This window comes from Plasmodium gallinaceum (genome assembly GCF_900005855.1).
Source record: "Plasmodium gallinaceum strain 8A genome assembly, contig: PGAL8A_v1_92, whole genome shotgun sequence".
NCBI lineage: Eukaryota > Apicomplexa > Aconoidasida > Haemosporida > Plasmodiidae > Plasmodium > Plasmodium gallinaceum.
The window spans coordinates 65,421-86,426 of NW_021628257.1; the positions used below are offsets into that span (position 1 = coordinate 65,421).

At 17.9% G+C, this 21,006-nt stretch overlaps 3 protein-coding genes across 3 annotated transcripts, besides 9 other annotated features; all 3 read right to left on the reverse strand.

Annotated features, from left to right (window-relative positions):
• Positions 1-298: 298 nt before the first annotated feature.
• Positions 299-820: a repeat region.
• A 230-nt stretch (positions 821-1,050) lies between these two features.
• Positions 1,051-2,506: a repeat region.
• A 167-nt stretch (positions 2,507-2,673) lies between these two features.
• Positions 2,674-3,236: a repeat region.
• Positions 3,237-3,688: 452 nt separating this feature from the next.
• On the reverse strand, positions 3,689-4,229 carry PGAL8A_00324300 (fam-g protein; the record flags this gene model as incomplete). The annotated part of the gene is made up of 2 exons (XM_028672269.1): positions 3,689-4,024; positions 4,155-4,229. 2 exons carry the CDS (start codon positions 4,227-4,229, stop codon positions 3,689-3,691), a joined length of 411 nt encoding a protein of 136 aa, XP_028528838.1.
• Positions 4,230-5,756: 1,527 nt separating this feature from the next.
• Positions 5,757-6,469: a repeat region.
• A 1,169-nt stretch (positions 6,470-7,638) lies between these two features.
• Positions 7,639-8,132: a repeat region.
• A 1,118-nt stretch (positions 8,133-9,250) lies between these two features.
• PGAL8A_00324400 (fam-g protein) lies at positions 9,251-9,791 on the reverse strand (the record flags this gene model as incomplete). The annotated part of the gene is made up of 2 exons (XM_028672270.1): positions 9,251-9,586; positions 9,717-9,791. The coding sequence occupies 2 exons, from the start codon at positions 9,789-9,791 to the stop codon at positions 9,251-9,253; spliced, it is 411 nt and encodes a 136-aa protein (XP_028528839.1).
• Positions 9,792-13,772: 3,981 nt separating this feature from the next.
• Positions 13,773-14,179: a repeat region.
• A 368-nt stretch (positions 14,180-14,547) lies between these two features.
• Positions 14,548-15,035: a repeat region.
• A 1-nt stretch (position 15,036) lies between these two features.
• Positions 15,037-15,625, reverse strand: PGAL8A_00324500 (fam-g protein; the record flags this gene model as incomplete). The annotated part of the gene is made up of 2 exons (XM_028672271.1): positions 15,037-15,420; positions 15,551-15,625. The coding sequence occupies 2 exons, from the start codon at positions 15,623-15,625 to the stop codon at positions 15,037-15,039; spliced, it is 459 nt and encodes a 152-aa protein (XP_028528840.1).
• Positions 15,626-18,698: 3,073 nt separating this feature from the next.
• Positions 18,699-19,379: a repeat region.
• A 917-nt stretch (positions 19,380-20,296) lies between these two features.
• Positions 20,297-20,716: a repeat region.
• Between the last annotated feature and the right edge of the window lie 290 nt (positions 20,717-21,006).

Below are 21,006 nucleotides of genomic sequence, written 5' to 3' on the forward strand. Positions count from 1 at the left end.
AATTTTTATAGATTAACGTAATAGAATTATTTCACATATAATCAACGATCTGATTCAAATGTTTAGACTGCTAAATAAGTTAAATTTAGTAAATCTATTTAAATATATTATAAATTTATTATTATATTAGAAACAAATAAAATATTGAGCTATATATTTCATTTAGAAGGTAGTAAATTCATGTGATATAAGTTATTTATTGAATTTTATATAGTTTAATTATATAAAAATTACATATTATTTGTGAAAAATACTTTCACAACTAATCAAATTTGTAGAATTTAGTGTAATTTTGATTTGTTTATTCATTAATTGGTGATTTATTAATTGGGTGTTCGGTGACTTTGCTAGAGTACTAAACAAACAAATTAATAAAGAGCATGTAGAGTTTTCTCTACGGTTTTGATGTATTTGTATATATTTTAAAATGCTTTGAACAAGTGATTCTTAATTATGTGATCTACTTTGTTCAGCATTCTTTGATTTCAATAGGCATTAATTTACTTTAATAAAAATCTTTATTTTTACTAAAAATTTAAATCCTTATTGAATATTGATTATTAATTAAATGTATATTACTTGTTTTTTTGTTATGAGTTATGTTCAGCAATTTAAATATATTGCTGTTGAATTAACAAACATAAACAATTAGTGAAAAATACAAATTAATTATACATTTATTAATTACGTGAAAATTTTATTATTATATGTATAAATTTTTCTCATACAAAATTAATTAATCATACTATATAAATTAAATTCTTTTGTATATCAATATCTTTTTCTTATTTGTAACAAATCCTTTTTCAATTGATTTTTTACCAATCTTTCGACAATTTTCCTGACGTTCTTTTCTTTCTTTCTTAAAAAAAATATCCTTTTTTTTTTTTTTTTTTTACGTCTTTTTAAATTATAAAAAGTAAAACAAAAAAAAAATGTATCATTTTTTTTCTTTTTTTTTATATTTGCGTGTGAAAAACCAATTACGTATTCTTCATATAACCAGTCTTTTTTATTAACAAAAAGGTTAATAAAGCCTTTTATTAAGCAAGAGGAAACTCTACATGTTCTTTATTAATTTGTTTGTTCAGTACTCTAACAAAGTCATCGAACACCCCATTAATAAATCAATTGGCGACAACAGTAGGAATACCTAAACCAGCACAAAAAGAATCCAGATTGGATTAATAGTTTAAGATGGATAAAGAATTATACAACCTTAAACCACATTCTTTTGCGAATATAATAGAATTTAATCATTCATACATATTTGAAATTAGAAACAATCGATATAAGAGCTAAAGTACCACCTGGACCCCCAAAATTTAGTGATTAATCTTTAGAACTATACTTTAGTTGGTTTATGATATTCGAAATGAAGGCAAAAATGCAAGGAATATCCAGAGTAAAAACATATATGATATTTGGATCTTTAACATAAAACATCTACCACCAGGAAATAGCTAAATTATCAAGAGACATAAAAGTCACCGATATGTTACAATTTCAAATTAAATTAGCTAATGTAATCTTTGAACAACCAGATGAGAAATTCATTTTAACAAGGATTTTATTTAATACACCAAGAAAATAATCTGTAAAAGAAGCCATTAGTTCATTTATTACTGACTGTAATTCGCACGCTCTTATTTGTTTGTATTTAAAGGAAGAGAATAGTATATACAGAAAGGATATTTTAAGATGCTTTAAAAGATATATACGAGAGAAATTCTTAAAAGAATAAGATATAAAGGTGGAAATGGATAAAACTTTCACGGAGATAAGAAAATATATGCTAAATGTAGAAAATAGAGAAATAAAGATAGATGAGGACCGAAATTGGAGTATATACGCTGCAGATCAGACCTACATGGACAATAGTATTGGTAAGGATAAGAAACAAAGTCTTATGAAATGTTATTGTTGTGGAGGGAATAACCATTTAAAAAGATACTGTTTTTACCGAAAAAAAAGATCCAAAATTGTAATGAAATAGGACACACAGTAAAAGTATGTAGAAATAAAGTTATTCGAGATAACGAAGATGAAATTTTAGGTATAATAACAGTTAAAAGATATGATTTAAATTTTAAAATTATCAAAAATGAAACAAATCCACAGAAAATCCGCCAAATATAAAAATACCTTATTAAACAATTGGAACACCTAGAAAGACAAAAAGAAAAGGAAAAAGAATGGTATAAAGAAAATAAACCTAAAGGAAGTGATGAAGAGAAGGATAGAAAGAGGAATAGAGTAAATAAAGTATTCAAGGATAAAGGAATTGACATCGAAAAAGAATCCGATGAAGGTTTAACAGATTCAGCAGAAAGTGAATCATCTGTTAATAGGACTATAGAAATTGGAAGCTTAAAAGGACGATGTACGAATGCGGAACAAACAGTAGAAATTAACGGACATAACGCCAATGTACTACTAGATACAGGAGCGGATTTATGTACTGTATCAATGGTTTCAGTTAAATAACTTGGTATAGAGCCAGATACGTGTTTAATAAAAGGCTTTATTAACCTTTTTGGAAAATAAAAAGATTAGTTAAATGAAGAATACGAAGTTGGTTATGCACACACACACAAAAAAAAAAATTGATGGTTTTTTTTTTGTTTGTACTTTTTTTTTAAAAAAAAAGCACAAAGACTGTCAGGAATAAAATTTTATAAAAAATACGAAGATCGTCAGGAAAAAAATTGATTAAAAAAATCAATTAGAAAAAAATTTGTTACTAATAAATAAAAAACAAAAAAAAAAAGAAAAGAATTTTTTTTTTAGGAAATGAAAAAGTTTTTGTGATGAATTTTGTAAAAGAAAATTTTATACATATAACAATAAAATTTTCATGTAATTAATATTCATTTAATTTATTTGAATTTTTACTAATTTTTTTATGTTTGTTAATTCAACAGCAATATATATTAATTGCTGAATGTAACTCATAACAAATAAACTAATAATTTACAATTAATTAATAATTAATGTTCAATAAGGATTTAAATTTTTAATAAAAATAAAGATTTTTATTAAAGTAAATAAATGCCTATTGAAATTAAAGAATGCTGAATAAAATAGATTACGTAATTAAGGATCACTCATTCAAAGCATTTAGAAATATATATAAATATATCAAAACCGTAGAGGCAACTCTACATGCTCTCTATTAATTTTTTGTTCAGTACTTTAATAAAGTCACCGAACATCTAGTTAATAAATCAGTTATTCATGTTCACTTTTTTTTATTAGAGCAAGAAAAAAATTTAAATTATTTTAGTATCACTAACAACGAAAATTTCTCTCTCAAAAATATATAATTTTCTTACGAAAATGTTTCTTTCTATAAATTTTTTCTCTTTCAATAATTTTATTTTATTTTTTAAATAAAATAAAACATATTTCTAAAAAAGAATGTAAAGCAAAATATTGATTTTTCTTAAATTATCACTTGTGCATGGTTAATTAAGCATTTTTTTTTCAATTATTTATTTTTATTTTCTTAAGGATTATGAAAGTCTATTTTTAATAAATTTTTTAGTTTTTATTTTTTAATTTCTCTTTTTTATTTTATTTTTTATTGTTCTTTATATTCACATAAAAATTTATCATAAGTGAATATTTTACAAAATTATATCAATTTTTTTTTTTTAACAGCTATATTATTATTTTAGTAAATCAGTTAAACTGGCTCAATATACATCATAAATGAATTATTACTCCTATAAAAATTCAACATTTGTTCTTTACATTTACTAGATATTTCATAATCTACTATAACAGGCAGATCACACATTAATAGATAAATAGCATTATACCACATACTAAACATGCTCTTCAAATTAATCAGCTTTTCATTCCTGTTATCTTTTTCACCAGATGGATAATGTTCTTTACGTTCTTTAATATGTGCTAGATTTTTCTCTGATATATTACCCTCCGCTAATAATCTCTTATCTTTTAACTTGTTTTTTATTGGTAATGTATCTTTATCAATAAAAGACCTACTGGAATCATACTATGAGATAAAATAATAATTGTTAAAATTTTTTTTTTTATTGTCAAAGTAACAAATTAAATAAAATTTTAGAAATTATTAGAAGCAAAATATATTTATATAGATTTTATTTATAAGAACATTATCTTACATTGTAAAAGCAATGAAATATCCATGTTAAAATAAGAAATGTAAAAATCTTTAAACATAAAGTAAAGGTTTTCATTTTATTGCTATTATAATATAACAATAATGTTAGAGTTATTAATCTACTTACAAAATTGTTTTTATTTTCACTAATGCTAAGTTAGATATTTGTAATATTACTGTAGATGATATTATAATCTTTGTAAATTATTTAAGTTTTTAAGGTAATAAATTGTTTGTTTATATGAAATATAATTCTTAATTTTTTTTTAATTATATATAATATGGTATTTACTTTATGTAAGAATAATGCTACTAATTTTTTGAAAAATAATTTAAGTAAGTACACATATAAGTAAAAAAAAAGGTTTAAATATATAATATTATTTTATAAATATTACATTAATATTATATTGATCCTTAAACTATATAAAAAAATATATGTTGTTAATTTTAAACAAGTTAATGTTATAAATGTTTTATACTTAATGAATTTTTTTTTATTTTTTTTTTGTTTAACTATTAGTTTTTTTCTGCAAATCAACTTGAACTTTAAATTATTTTATATATGAAATTTATGATTTCCAGATATAAATTTAGATATATTAGAGATATTATATCTCGATCAAAAATAAAAAAAAACACTATAAATTGAAAAATTTTCTATGCATGTATTTTTTATTCAATGTTCTATATTTGTATTCATTTTTAATTTAACATGAAACTAATTTTTAATTGTTTATATTATTGGTTTAAATGCAACTATTTTAATTTTTCTATTATTCTTTTTTTATATTAAATTTTTTTTTTTTCATTTTTATTATTAATAAATGTTTTTACAATATTTGTTTATATATTTATTTTTTTTCATTTTAATAAATTTTAAAAAAAATTTTCATTTTCATTTGTTTCACACAAAATAAAAAAAAATTATGAAATTCACAAATTCAATTTAAAGTGAAAATATACTATTATAAAGAAATTATAATAATATATCATATAAAAAGCACTTAAAATAAATTGGTTACAATTTAAAAGAAAAAAAAACTATTTTATAAATCATATATGTATAGTAAAAAACATGTTTTGAATTTAGTTTATTTTTTAACAAATTTACTTAATTTTTCTAAAAACTATGAACAATATTCTTTATTATATGAAATATATTGTGAAAATATATTTTTATAAATTTTCCCTTTTTGTACTAATAATCACAAGTATAAGTTTAAAATTAAATAAAAGTATTATTTATCATATTGACTATAAAGATATATCTTTAATTACATACAGTTGATTTTTTCTTATAAAATACAGGGGTATGCATTTTTATTTGGATATAACACGTATCAATAAGTATATGTAAAACCGAATAATAACATAAATATTTGCATGTATATTATCTTTTTTTTCTAATTAAACATGAAAAAAAAATATTTGTTTTTTTTTTTTTTTTTAGCCTTTATATGTTTAACTGATAACTTTTGATTGATATAAGAATGCATTTATTTTATTTTTTATTTTATTTTAGTTTTATATATTTATACTTCAATTTTTTTTATTTTTCCTTTCCTTTTTCATAATATTTGAATAGCTTGATTATTGGGCTATTGATTTATTAACTGGGTGTTCGGTGACTTTACTAGAGTACTGAACAAACAAATTAATAAAGAGCATGTAGAGATGCCTCAACGATTTTGTAGTATTTATATATATTTTTATATGCTTTGAATGAGTGATTCTTAATTGTGTGCTCTACTTCGTTCAGGATTCATTACTTTCAATAGGCATTTATTTACTTTAATAAAAAATCCTTATTTTTATTAAAAATTTAAATCCTTATTGAATATTGACTATTAATTAAATGTATTTTAATTATTTCTTTGTTATGAGTTATGTTGAGCAATTTAAACATAGTGCTGTTGAATTAACAAACATAAACAATTAGTAAAAATGCAAATAAATTATAAGAATATTAATTACGTGAAAATTTTATTGTCATATGTATAAAATTTTCTTTCATAAATTCAAAATGTAAATATTAAGCAAATTAAACTCTTTACAAAAACATTCTTATCTTTTGTAAAAAAAATCTCCTTCTCCATAAAATAATTCTCTTTCCCCCCCAAAAAAAAAATAATCATAAATGTTTTTTTATTTTTTTTTTATTTTATCTTCATCTTTTTCAAAATAAAAATATTTCAAAAAAAAATTACAATAATTTTTTTTTTTTTTTTTTTTTTAGTTAGCACAACTACGTATTCTCCACATAGCTAGTCTTTTTTTATAGCCAAAAAGGTTAATGAAGCCTTTTATTAACCAGCTATAGATAGTACTATAGAATTAATAAATAATATATAAATAAATAAATTGAGAAAAAAAAATTTAATTGTGTATGTTAATATGAATGTAAAATGTGTATACTTAAACACTTAAACAAAATACGTATATTTAGAAAAAAAATACATTCACTAAATGTAAATACCTTAAAAAAAAAATTCTGATCTAAAAGTAAATACAATAAGAAAAAAATATGTGTATATTTTATTATTTTTTTTTTTTTAAGAACAATTGAAAGAGTAATATAAGATGTAATATACATGAGATATAATATAACAACAAGAGTAATTAACTCATGCATTTTATATTTGATATTATTATTAAAAGTGAATAATCGTATAAAAATAAAACAAATAGAGATTTTTCTATAGGCTTTTTATTAATTTGCTCCATACTAACAATGTCATTGAACGAGATAATAAATAATCATTTATATAATAGAAAATAGTTAAATAATTTCCCCTTTATATATTACATTTTTGTTATTCATATGAAGGCTATAAGACATCTTTGTAATCATTAATGAAGAATTTTATTAAGAATTTTTATTTTTTAAATTTAATTTTCAGCAATCATAAATATAACATAAATAAAAATGTATATACATATGTACTACCTTTATTAATATTTCAGAACACCTTTCTATGTAAAAAATTGTAATAAATTTAATAATGTGCACTTTTAAGATTTATATTTTCTTAATATAATATATAAATAATGTTTTTACTACTAAAAGTTTGTAAATGTAAAAATATCTTACATTTACATAAATTGTTACGTGGTATTAGAATATTTTAAATAATATATATGTTTAATATATATAAATTTAAATTATCAAAATAATAGTCTATGAAATGGAAATATTATTTTAATTATTATAAGTATTATAATATTCATAAGGAAAAAAAGATTATATCTCCTATTTAAGAATTGCATTATTTATAAATAAATAGTTAGACAAGATAGAAAATAATATGTCTATTCATTTTTAATAAAATGATTTATTAACCTTTTTGGAAAATGAAAAGATTAGTTAAATGAAGAATACGAAGTTAGTCATGCACACACTCACAAAAAAAAATTGATGATTTTTTTTTGTTTGTACTTTTTTTTTTAAAAAAAGTACAAAGACTGTCAGGAAAAATTTTGATAAAAAAAAAAAAAAAAGAATTTTTTTTTTGGGAAAGGAAATGAAATAATTTATGGTGATGAATTTTGTAAAAGAAAATTTTATATACATAACAATTAAAATTTTCATGTAATTAATATTTGTATAATTTCTGATATTTGTAAATAATTGTTTATGTTTGTTAATTCAACAGCAATATATATTAATTGCTGAATGTAACACATAATAAATAAACTAGTAATTTAGAATTAATTAATAATTAATGTTCAATAAGGATTTAAATTTTTAATAAAAATAAGGATTTTTATTAAAGTAAATAAATGCCTATTGAAATTAAAGAATGCTGAATGAAGTAGATTACACAATTAAGGATCACTCGTTCAAAACATCCAAAAATATATGTAAATACAACAAAACCATAGAGGCAACTCTACATGCTCTTTATTAATTTGTCTGTTCAGTACTCTAGAAAAGTCACCGAACACTCAATTAATAAAACATGAATTGATGCATATACTTTAAAAAAAATAATAATCGCTGAAAAAATATACAAGCTAGAAAAACATGTAGATATATTTTATTATATTTTTCTTTGTTGAGATATTGAAATAGAAAAAAAATTATATTTATTGATATTTTTTATTATGAATAAATTATCATCAAAAAAAAAAGATTTTCTTTTTGATGAAGATGATATAGAGTATTTTCTTTTGAAAAATTAAAAATGCAATGTAAAAAGGTGATATACATGGAATATTGCGTAAATTAATAACATTAGGAATTAACTGACGCCTGCAATATTTTATATTAATTAATAAAAGTGAATGATTTGTATTTTATATTAATTGTAAAAGAATAAAATAATTTTTCTTTACATTCTCTATATTAATTTGTTTGTTAAAGATTATTAATGTCATTAACCTGGTAATTAATAAATCAAGTAATGAATGGAAAAATTAGTGAAGAGAATGTAGAATTTTATCTACTGAATTAATGAATTTAAATATAACTTTAATGATATAAACCAATAAACTGTAAATTATGTGACTCATTGAGAATTTATTTTCTTTAATAAAAATCCTATGTTTTCATTAAGGACATAAATTTTCATTAATCATTAATTTTTAATTACAAAATATTCCTTATATAACTTTTAATGAATAATTTTGAGTTATTTGTGTCTACATTTTTCTAAAAGAGCAAAAAAAATCATAAATTATATTAATATCACTAATTACGAAAATTTCACTCTCAAAAATATAAAATTTTCTGATAAAAATATTTTCTCCTAAAAATATGTTCTCTTTTAATAATTACTTTTTTTTTAACAAAATAAAATATATTTCTATAAATAAATGTAAAGCAAAATATTGATTTTTTTTTTAACTAGCACCTGTGCATGGCTAATTAAGTATTTGCTTTTCATATATTAATTTATATTTTCATAAAAGCTAATAATATCTATTTTTAATCATCATTATAGTTTTTAATTATTTATCTCTTTTTTTTATTTTATTTTTTTCCTGTTCTATATATTGATATAAACATTTATCATAATATAAATGAAGATTTTTTAAAATTCTATAAATTAATTTTTTTCTTTTTCTATGTGTATTATTATATTATTAAGTCAATTAAACTATAGGCAGCTCATGAGGTTGTGAATTATTATTCCTATTAATATTCAGCATTTGATATCTATATTCATTATTCATTTCATTTGTTTTTTTACAAAATAGTTCGTACATTAATAGGGTAATAGCAATGCACCACATATTAAACATTCTCTTGAAATAAACCAGCTTTTCATCCTTGTTATTTTTTTCATCAGATGGATAATATTCTTTACGTTCCTTTATATTCGTTTGTTTTTTTTCCAATACACCAGCCTCTGCTAACAATCTTTCATGTTTTATCCGGTTTGCTATTTGCATTGTATCTTTATTAATCAAAGACATACTGGAATCATACTATAAGATAAAATAATAATTGTTTATAAGTTTTTTTTTATTGTTAAAGTATTAAATTGAATAAAATTTTAAAAATTATTAGAAGCAAAATATATTTATATAGATTTTATTTATAAGAACATTATCTTACGTTGTAAAAGCAATGAAATATCCAAGTTAAAATAAGAAATGTAAAAATCTTTAAACATAAAGTAAACGCTTTCATTTTATTACTGTTATAATATAATAATAATGTTAGAGTTATTAATCTACTTACAAAATTGTTTTTATTTTCACTAATGCTAAGTTAGATATTTGTAATATTACTGTAGATGATATTATAATCTTTGTAAATTATTTAAGTTTTTAAGGTAATAAATTGTTTGTTTATATGAAATATAATTCTTAATTTTTTTTTAATTATATATAATATGGTATTTACTTTATATAAGAATAATGCTGCTAATTTTTTGAAAAATAATTTAAGAACATATATAAGTAAAAAAAAATGTTAAAATATGTAAAATTATTTTAAAGATATTACATTAATATTATATTGATCCTTGAAACAGATAAAAAAAAATTATATATTGTTAATTTAAAACAAGTTAATGTTATAAATGTTTTATACATAATTTTTTTTATTTTTTTTCTTGTTTAACTATTAGTTTTTTTCTTTGAATCAATTTAAACTTTAAATTATTTTATATATGAAATTTATGATTTATAGATATAAATTTAGATATATTATAGATATAATATCTCTATCAAAAATAAAAAAAAGCTATAAATTAAAAATTTTTCTATGCATGCATTTTTATTTTACTGTATACTATATTTATGGTCATTTTTAATTTAACATGAAACTAATTTTTGATTGTATGTATTTTTGCTTTAAGTGTAACTATTTTAATTTTTCTATTTTATATTTTTTATTTTAATGTTTTTTTTTTTTATTGTTAATAATAAAAGTTTATACAGTATACATATGTATATGTATTTATTTACTGTAATTATAATTATTTTTTAAAAAAATTTTCTCTTTTGTTTATATTACAAAAAATAAAAAAAAATTATAAAATGCACAAATTCAAATGAAATAGTGAAAACATATTTATTTTAAAGAAATTATAATAATATATCATTTAAAAAGCACTTTATATAAATTAATTACTATTTAAAAAAAATAAACTATTTTATAAATCATAAATATATAGTAAAAAGCATGTTTTGAAATTAGTTTATTTTATAACAAATATACTTAATTGTTCTAAAAACTATGAAGAAAATTCTTTATTATATGAAGCATATTGTGAAAATATATTTTTATAAATTTCCGCTTTTTGAACTAATAATCACAAGTGTATATTTTAAATTAAACGAAAATATTATTTATAATATTAATATAGAGACATATCTTAAATAAAATGGATTTTTTCTAATAAAAAACAAGGTTATGCATTTTTATTGTGATATAAAATGTATCAATATATAAATATAAAACCCAATAATAACATAACTAATTGCATGTATATTATTATAGTTTTCTAATTAAATATGAAAAAAAAATATTTGTCTTTTTTTTTAGCCTTTATATGCCTGATTGATAACTTTTGATCGTTATAAGAATGCATTTATTTTATTTATGATTTTATTTTAGTTTTATATATTTATATTTCAATTTTTTTATTTATCCTTACTCTTTTAATAATATTTAAATAGTTTGATAATTCGCCTATAAATAGTATTATTAAGTTATTTTAAATAATATTTAAATAAATAAAATGAGAAAAAATTTTTTAATTGTGTATGCTAAAATGAATGTAAAATATGTATACTTATACATTTAAATAAAATAAGTATATTTAGAAAAAAAATACATTCACTAAATGTAAATACCTTAAAAAAAAATGCTGATCTAAAAGTAAATACACTAAGAAAAAAATATATGTATATATTATTATTTTTTTTTTTTTTAAGAACAATTGAAAGTGTAATATAAGATGTAATATACATGAGATATAATATAACAACAAGAGTAATTAACTCATGCATTTTATATTTGATATAATTATTGAAATTGAATAATCTTATAAAAAAAAAAATAAGCAGAAATTTTTCTATATGCTTTTTATTAATTTGTTTGTTCAATACTAACAAGGTCGTTGAACGAGATATTAAAAAACCATTTATATAATTGAAAATATTTCAGTAATTTCCCCTTCATATACTGCATTTTTTTATTCATTTAAATGCTATAAGACATCTTTGCAAACGCTAATAAAGAATATTATTAAGAATTTTTATTTTTTTAATTTAATTATCAAAAATCTTTATTATATCATAAATAAAAATGTATAAGCATGCGTATTGCCTTTTTTATTATTTTAGAACTTATTATTTTGTGAAATATAATCGTAAATTCAAAAAAGTATATTTTTATAATTTATATTTTTTTTATTTAATATATAAATAATGTTTTTAAAACTAAAGTTTGTAAATGTAAAAATATATTACATTTATACAGAATGTTACACGTTAATAAAACATTATAAATAATATATGTATTGCATATCTAGAAATTTAAATTATCCAAATAAAAATCTATGAGACGTAAAATTATTTTAATTATTATAATTAATATAATATTCATAAAGAAAAAAATTATTTATATCTCCTATTTAAAAATTATGATATTTATAAATAAATTGCTATGCAAGATAGTTAATAATATGTCTATTCAAAAAAATTAAATCATACATATAAATAATAATTTATAAATACGTATTATCATAGTTATTTTTATATAAATAAATAATATATTTTTCATTCTTTTTATAACAATGTATATAAAATGATTATATTAGTGCATAAATGACATCTATAACAATGTATAATATATGTATAGTTAATAAAAGGCTTTACTAACTTTTTTTATAATGAAAAAATTCCTATAAAATAAATGCACAGTTATCATTGCTTAAAAGCTAATTAAAAAAACTAAATAAAAAATATTTAACATTTTTATTTAATATTTTTCTTAATATAAATTATTATTTGTTTTTTTGAACTTTAAAAGATATAAATATTATAAAAAAAATTCTTATGATTTTTGCTTAATATTTTAATCAGAGAAAATTTTCTATTTTTGAAATTTAAATTTTCGATGTTTCTAGAAATAATATAAATATATATCCTTATTATTTGCTTATTTTTATTATTTTAAAAAATGAACTAGAATATCTTAACACTAATTCTTAGAAATACTAATTAAAAGTTTTGTACTTAAGAATAAGAATTACTGAGGATTTATGTTTTAATAAAATATAGCAATTTTTATGTGAATAATTATTTAATAATGTAATCAGTATACATATAGTTCCTAGTTTAAATCATTAATATGCTATATAAATCAATAAAACTTGTAGTGCTAGAAGGATTGACGAAACATATTAGTAAAGAGTATTTAGAGTTTTCTATACTAATTTAAAGAATTTAAATTTAATTTTAATGATAATAACTAGAAAACTGTATCTATGTATCCTACTTCATTGAGAATTTTTTGTTTATAATAAGTATTTATTTACATTATTAAAAATCCCTATTTTCATTAAAAAATTATATCCTTGTTGATCATTAATTTATAATTAACAGAATTTTACATGTAATGTTATAAATAATGTTTAACAATTCTAATCCATTGCTTTAAGAAACATAATTAATTAATAATATAACAATTAAATTATGTAAATGAAATAAAATATAATAAATTTAATATAGTTATTATAAAATTCTTCTTTGTAAATTTAAACAAAATATTCTACAAATAACTTTTTTAGTCAATTTTTTTAATTAATCTTTCGACTAAAATAAATTATTTCAAAAAAGGTGAACATATTTTTTTATATGTTTTAAATTTACAAAAGGAAAAAAATAAATATAATATTTTTTTTTTTTTTAACTCTCATTTGTATGGCTAACTATCTATTTTTCTTATAGGTATCCTTTTTTATTCTAAAAAACGTTAATAGTACCTTTTGTAAAATGTTAGATAATAAATAAATGATTAGTTAATTTTTCTTATTTTTTTTCAGTAATATAAATAAATAAAAAAAATATATATTCATTTTTTAAATGACTTAATAAGTTGGGAAAAAAAAAGAAGAAAAATCGTGACTAAAAAACTTCTTTGTATCTAATTTTTGTTTGAATTTTTATAAAAAATTATTATTAAAAATAATAAAATTTCAGTATTTTGTAGTATGTGTATAGTTTATTTTTTATTTTAATAATTATTTATATTTGTTCATTTAAGATCCACAGGTTTAAATTGTTACACATTATTCATAATGTTATATCTAAAAAATATCTAATAAAAATTTATATTTAAAGTGTATTTAAATTTTTAATAAAAATATAGGATTTTTGTTAATGTAAGAAAATTTCTCATAAAAATATAAAATACTTAATGAATTAGGCTATATGTAAGGCAGATTGCTGATTTGTATAATCTAAATTGTATTTTAATTTATTAAATTAGCATAAGCAACTCTATTATTTATTAATATTTTTGTTCAATAATGTAGCAAAGTCACTAAACCTTTAGTTAATGAATAATTTATAGGATACTAGCTAAGTTATATAAAAACTACAAACATAAAAATTATATTCTGATGATATATAAGTCTTTCTTAAAATATTATAACAAAAATAATTATCCATATTTATTATTTTTTTTCTTCCCAAATAGTTTATTAATTGCCTATCCGATGACTTTTATACAGTTGGTTAATAAAAGGCTTTATTAACCCTTTTGGAAAATAAAAGGACTAATTAAATGAAGAATACGTAGTTAGCCATGCATACGCAAAAAAAAAAATAAAAATAAAATTTTATTAATTTTTTTTTTGTGTTTTTTTTATAAATTGAAAGATGTAAATAAAATATACTTATTTTTTTTGGAAAGATTTAATGAAGGAGGGAAAATTGGTAAAATAAAAAATCGGGAGTAAGATTTAGTACCAATAAAAATGAGATCTTAAAGAGATAAAGATATTTGCATATAAAGGAGTTTAATTTACATAGTATTTATATTTTTAATTTGTGATAGAAAAATTTACACATATGATAATAAAATTTTCACGTAATTAATATTCATATAATTAATTTGCATTTTTACTGAATGTTTATGTTTGTTAATTCAACAGCAATATATTTAAATTGCTGAACGTAACTCATAACAAAGAAAAAATTAATTTACATATAATTAATAATCAAATTTCAATAAGAATTTAAATTTTTAATAAAAATAATGATTTTTATTAAAGTAAATAAATGCCTATTAAAATCAAAGAATGCTGAACGAAGTAGATTACATAGTTAAGGACCACTCGTTCAAAGCATTTAAAAATATATACAAATTCATCAAAACTGTAGAGTCAACTCCACTTGCTCTTTATTAATTTGTCTGTTCAGTACTCTAGAAAAGTCACCGAACACTCAATTAATAAATCATTCAGTGAAAGTTCTGGTAATAGATATGGTTCTGAATTATTTTTCCTATTTACATTTAATATATGATCTATAAATTTATTACTCATTCTATTTGTTCTTTTAGGAAACAATTTATATATTAATAGAAAAAAAGCACTATACAACATATTATATATGTTCATGAAATAAGCCGGCTTTTCATCCTTGTTATCTTTTTCACCAGATGGATAATGTTCATTACGTTCTTTAATATGTGTTTGTTTTTTTTCCGATATATTACCCTCCGCTAATAATCTCTTATCTTTTAACATGTTTTTTTTTTGCAATATATCTTTGTCAACAAAGGATCTATTGGAATCATACTATAAGACAAAATAAAAATTGTTTAAAATTTTTTTTTTATTGTCAAAGTAATAAATTATATAAAATTTTAGAAATTATTAGAAACAAAATATATCTATATATATTTTTTTTATATAAACATTATCTTACGTCGTAAAAACAATGAAATATCCAAGTTAAAATAAAAAATGTAAAAATCTTTAAACATAAAGTATATGTTTTCATATTATTACTTTTATTGTATAATAATAAAGCTAGAGTTATTAATCCACTTAAAAAATTGTTTTTATCTTCACTAATGTTAATTTGGATGTTTGTAATATTACTTTAGATGACATTATAATCTTTGTAAATTTCATAAGTTTTTAAGGTAAAAAATTATTTGTTTATATGAAATATAATTCTTAATTTTTTTTTAAAAATACTTAATATTGTATTTAATTTATGTAAGATTAATACTGTTAATTTTGTGAAAAATAATTTAATTAAGAACTTATATTTATAAGTTTAAAAAAATGTTAAAATATGTAAAATTATTTTAAAAATATTTCATTAAAAATTATATTCTTCCTTAAAATAGATAAAAAAAAATTATATATAGTTAATTTAAAACAAGTTAATACTATGTTTTAACATAAAGTTAATGAATTTTTTTTTTTTTTTTTTTAACTATTAGTTTTTTTCTGTGAACTATCTTAAACTTTAAATTATCTTATATATTGAATTTATGTTTTATAGATATAAATTTAAATATATTAGAGATATTATATTTCCATTATTCAAAAAAAAAAACAGTATAAATTGAAAAATTTTCTATGCATGTATTTTTCATGCATTGTGCTATATTTGTGATCATTTTTAATTTAACATGAAACTAATTTTTAATTGCATATATTTTTTACTTAAATGTAACTATTTTTATTATTCTATTATATGTTTTTTATCTTAAAGCTTTTTTTTGTTTTTATTAATAATAAATATTTATACAATATACATATGTATATGTATTTTTTATTATAATTATTTTTTAAAATAATTTTCTTTTTCATTTATTTCAAGCAAATAAAAAAAAAATTATGAAATACATAAATTCAATAAAAAAAGTGAAAACATATCTATTTTGTTAAAATTATAATAATATACCATATAAAAAGCACTATAAATAAATTGGTTACAATTTAAAAAAAAAAAAAAATTTTTTTAATCATATATATACAGTATAAAGAATCTTTCGAAAAATATTTTTTTATTTTTTAGCAAAATTACCATCATAATTATTCTAAAAACTATAAAGAATATTATTAATTATATGTAACATATTGTGAAAATATATTTTTATAAATTTTCTCTTATTATACTAATAATCACAAGCATAAATTTTGATTTTAGCAATAATTTTATTTATTTTATTAACTATAAAAATATTATCTTTAATTAAATACAATGAATTTTTTCCTTTTAAATACAAGAATATACATTTTTATTGCCATATAAAATGTATAAATAAATAAATATAGAACTGAATAATAACATAATGTTTTAAATGTACATTATTATAATTTTATGATTAAACATGAAAAAAAATTATGTCTTTTTGTCTAACATTTATATGCATAATTGATCGATTCTGATTATAATAAGAATGCATTTATTTTATTTTCGTTTTATGTATTTATATTTAAATTGTTTTATTTTTTCTTATGTTTCTCATAAAATTTAGATAACTTAAATATTGGATTATAAGTAGTGTTATCAACTTATTTTAAATAGCATTTAAATAAATAAAATAAGAAAAAAAACTTTTAATTGTGTATATTAAAATGAAGGTAAAATGTGTATATTTTAACACTTAAACAATGTACATATTTAAAAAAACAAATATTTTCTCTAAGAGTAAATAAACTAAGAAAAAAATGTTCCTATATTTTATTATTTTTTTCTTTACGAAAAATTAAGAGTGTAATACAAAATGCGATATACATGAGATGTAATTAAATAAAAAAAAAAAAATAGTAATTAACTCATGCATTAAATATTTGATATAATTAATAAAAATGAATAATCTGACAAAAATTAAATAAAGATTTTTCTATGTACTTTTTATTAATTTGTTTGTTTAATACTAGAAAGGTCATTTAACAAGATATTAATAAATAATTTATAGAATAAAAAAGAGTTCAATAATTGTCCTTCTAAAAAACTGCTTCTTTCTTAAATATTTAAATACTACAAGACACTTTTGTAATCATAAATAAAGAATTTTATTAAGAATTTTTATTTTTAATTTAATTTGCAAGAATCTTTAATATATAATAAATAAAAATGTATAAGCATAAGTATATTTTATTTAATGTTTTAAAACTCCTTTCTACTTAAAAACACTCATAAATTTAATAAATGTGTATTTTTATGATTTATATTTTTTCAATATAATAAATAAAAAATGTTTTTACAATTAAAAGTTTGTAAATGTAAAAATATCGTACATTTATATAAATTGTGACATGGTATTAAAATATTTTAAATAATATATGTGTTGAATATATATAAATTTAAATTATCAAAATAACAATATATAAAATATTAAAATTATTGTAATTATTATAAGTAATATAATATTCATAAAAAAAAAAAAAATTATATCTCTTATTTAAGAATTATAATATTTATAAATAAATAACTAGACAAGATATTTAATAATATGTCTATTCAAAAAAATTAAATCATACACATAAATAATAATTTATAAATACGTATTATCATAGTTATTTTCATATAAATAAATAATATATTATTCATTCTTTTTATAATAATTTATATAAAATGATCATACTAGTGTATTAACAACATCTATGACAATAGATGATGTATATCTGGTAAATAAAAGGCTTTATTAACTTTTTTAATAGTGAAGAAATTTCTATATAAAAAATGTACAGTTATTGTTGCGTAAAATCTAATTAAAGAAGCTCTATAAGAAATAGTGAATATCTTTTTTTTTTTAATATTTTTCTTAATATAAATTATTATTTGTTTTTTTGAAATATAAAAGATATGAATTTTATAAAAAAAAATTCTTACAATTTTTATTAAATATTTTAATCAGAGAAAATTTTCTATTTTTGAAAATTAAATTTTCGTTTCTTTTAGTAATAAATATATACATTTACTATTTTAAAGAATAAAATGGAATTTATAACACTAATGCTTAGAAATAGTAATTAAAAGTTTTTTACTTAAGAAATAATAATTACTAAGGATTTATGTTTCAATATAAATATAGTGATTTTTACTGAAGTTGATTTATTAACTGGGTATTGGGTGATTTGCTAGAGTATTGAACAAACTAATTAATAAAGAGCATGTAGAGTTACCTCTACGGTTTTTATGTATTTATATATATTTTTAAATGCTTTGAATGAATGATCCTTAATTATGTAATCTACTTCATTCTTTATTCTTTGATTTTAATAGGCATTTATTTACTTTAATAAAAATCCTTATTTTTATTAAAAATTTAAATCCTTATTGAACATTGATTATTAATTAATTGTAAATTACTTGTTTATTTGTTATGAGTTACATTCAGCAATTAATATATATTTCTGCTGAATTAACAAACATAAAAATTTAGTGAAAATATATATTAATCATATGAATATTAATTACATGAAAATTTTATTATTACATGTATAAAATTTTCTCTTACAGAATTCAAATCATACTTCGTTTCATAAAAAAAAAATTTTTTTTTTTTTTTTTTTTTTATCTCATTCTTATTTGTAACAAATCTTTTTCCAATTGATTTTTTTTTTATCAATTTTTTTTTTCCTGACGGTTTTTTTTTTCTTTATAAAAATACAAAAAAAAAAAATTGATAATATTTTTTTTTTTTTTTTTTTGTATGCATAACTATGTATTCTTCATATAACTAGTCCTTTTATTTTCCAAAAAGGTTAATAAAGCCTTTTATTAACCAATATATGAACGCATACACTAAAAAAAAAAAAAATACATGCACAAAAGGAAGTGCATGTTAAAAAAAAAATTTTTTTCTTTTTTTTGAGGATTATGATGTGTTGATTTTTTTTTATAAAAGACTATAAATATAAGGTAAATAGTGATATACACATAGTATTGTGTAAATTAACAACAAATATTAGCTTATGCAATCAATATTTCATAATAATTAATAATAGTGAATAATTTTCGTTATGTTTTAATTTAATAAAAATAAAATGAACAGAGTTTTCTTTGTATATTCATCATTAATTTGTTTTTTCAATAACAACAAAGTCACGAAACAAGTAGTTGATAAAACATTATTCTAGCTTAAATAATTCTAACGCAGTATTCAATTGATTTATTCACAGTTCAAAAACCTTTATAGTATTTTAAATAAATAAATTAATAAAGATAATGTGGGAAAAATTATACCTATTTTATTTATCATAAAATTAATTTATATAGGTAACTATATATTTTTTACATAATCATCTATCTACAATAAAATAAGAATATTTCTTTTATATCTCATAGTTTTTTTATTATTATCACCACGCATATTTTATAAGTATACCACTTTTATATTTCAGAAGATATTAATTTTCTTTATATACTACTTTGTGTTTTTTTTTTTTTTTTTTGCATACAAACATTTTTTTTACATGTTATCATAAATACGTCTCTAAATAAGTCTACTAATAATTTTACATGCACACGAAACTAATTAAGCTATTTTTATTGCATAAAATCTCATAAAAAGATAATGAAATATTTTATTTATCATTAATATAAATTATAAATATGAAGCTTGTTCACTGATAACATTAATATAATTTTTACAACAATTAAGATTAGTAAAAACATCTTTAAATGCTTTTTATTAATTTGTTAGTTCAATACATAATTTATTAATAATGCTTTCAATGACCTTATTAGAGTAATAAATAAATGAATTAATAAAAAACAAGTGGAGTTGCCTTTACTAGTATAAAGGATTTTTGTATAATTTTTTTAATTGTTATAAACCATTAAATTATATATATGTAGTTTATATAATTGAATACTTTTTGTTTTTAAGGAATTTTTATTTTTTTTACTAATAATTCTTTATTTTTATTGAAAATTTAAGTTTTCATTAGTTAATTTTTAATAAAAAATATATTTTACTTATAATATAATGAATAATATCTAGCAATTGAAGATAATTGATTTTAAATTAATAAAAATAAATATATTTTGAAATACAAAGTAAAATTATATTATTGTAATTAATAACAAAAATTTTATTATTGAAAATGTAAAATTTTATCTAGAAATTTGAAACGAAAGTTTCTTCAACAAAAAAAAAAAAAAATTAAAAAAATTTTAAAATTTAATTATATATAATTATTAAATAAAATAAAGAAAAGTTAGCAAAAAACTTTATTTCCTTTATTTTTTTTTATCTAGTTCTTTTACATTATTAACTATACGTTTTCTATACAATTATTAGCTTTTTTACTCAAAAAAAGTTAATAATTCCATTTATTAAGATTCATAAAAAAAAAAAAAAAAAAAAAAAAAAAAAAAAAAAAAAAAAAAAAATAAAAAAAAAAAAAAAA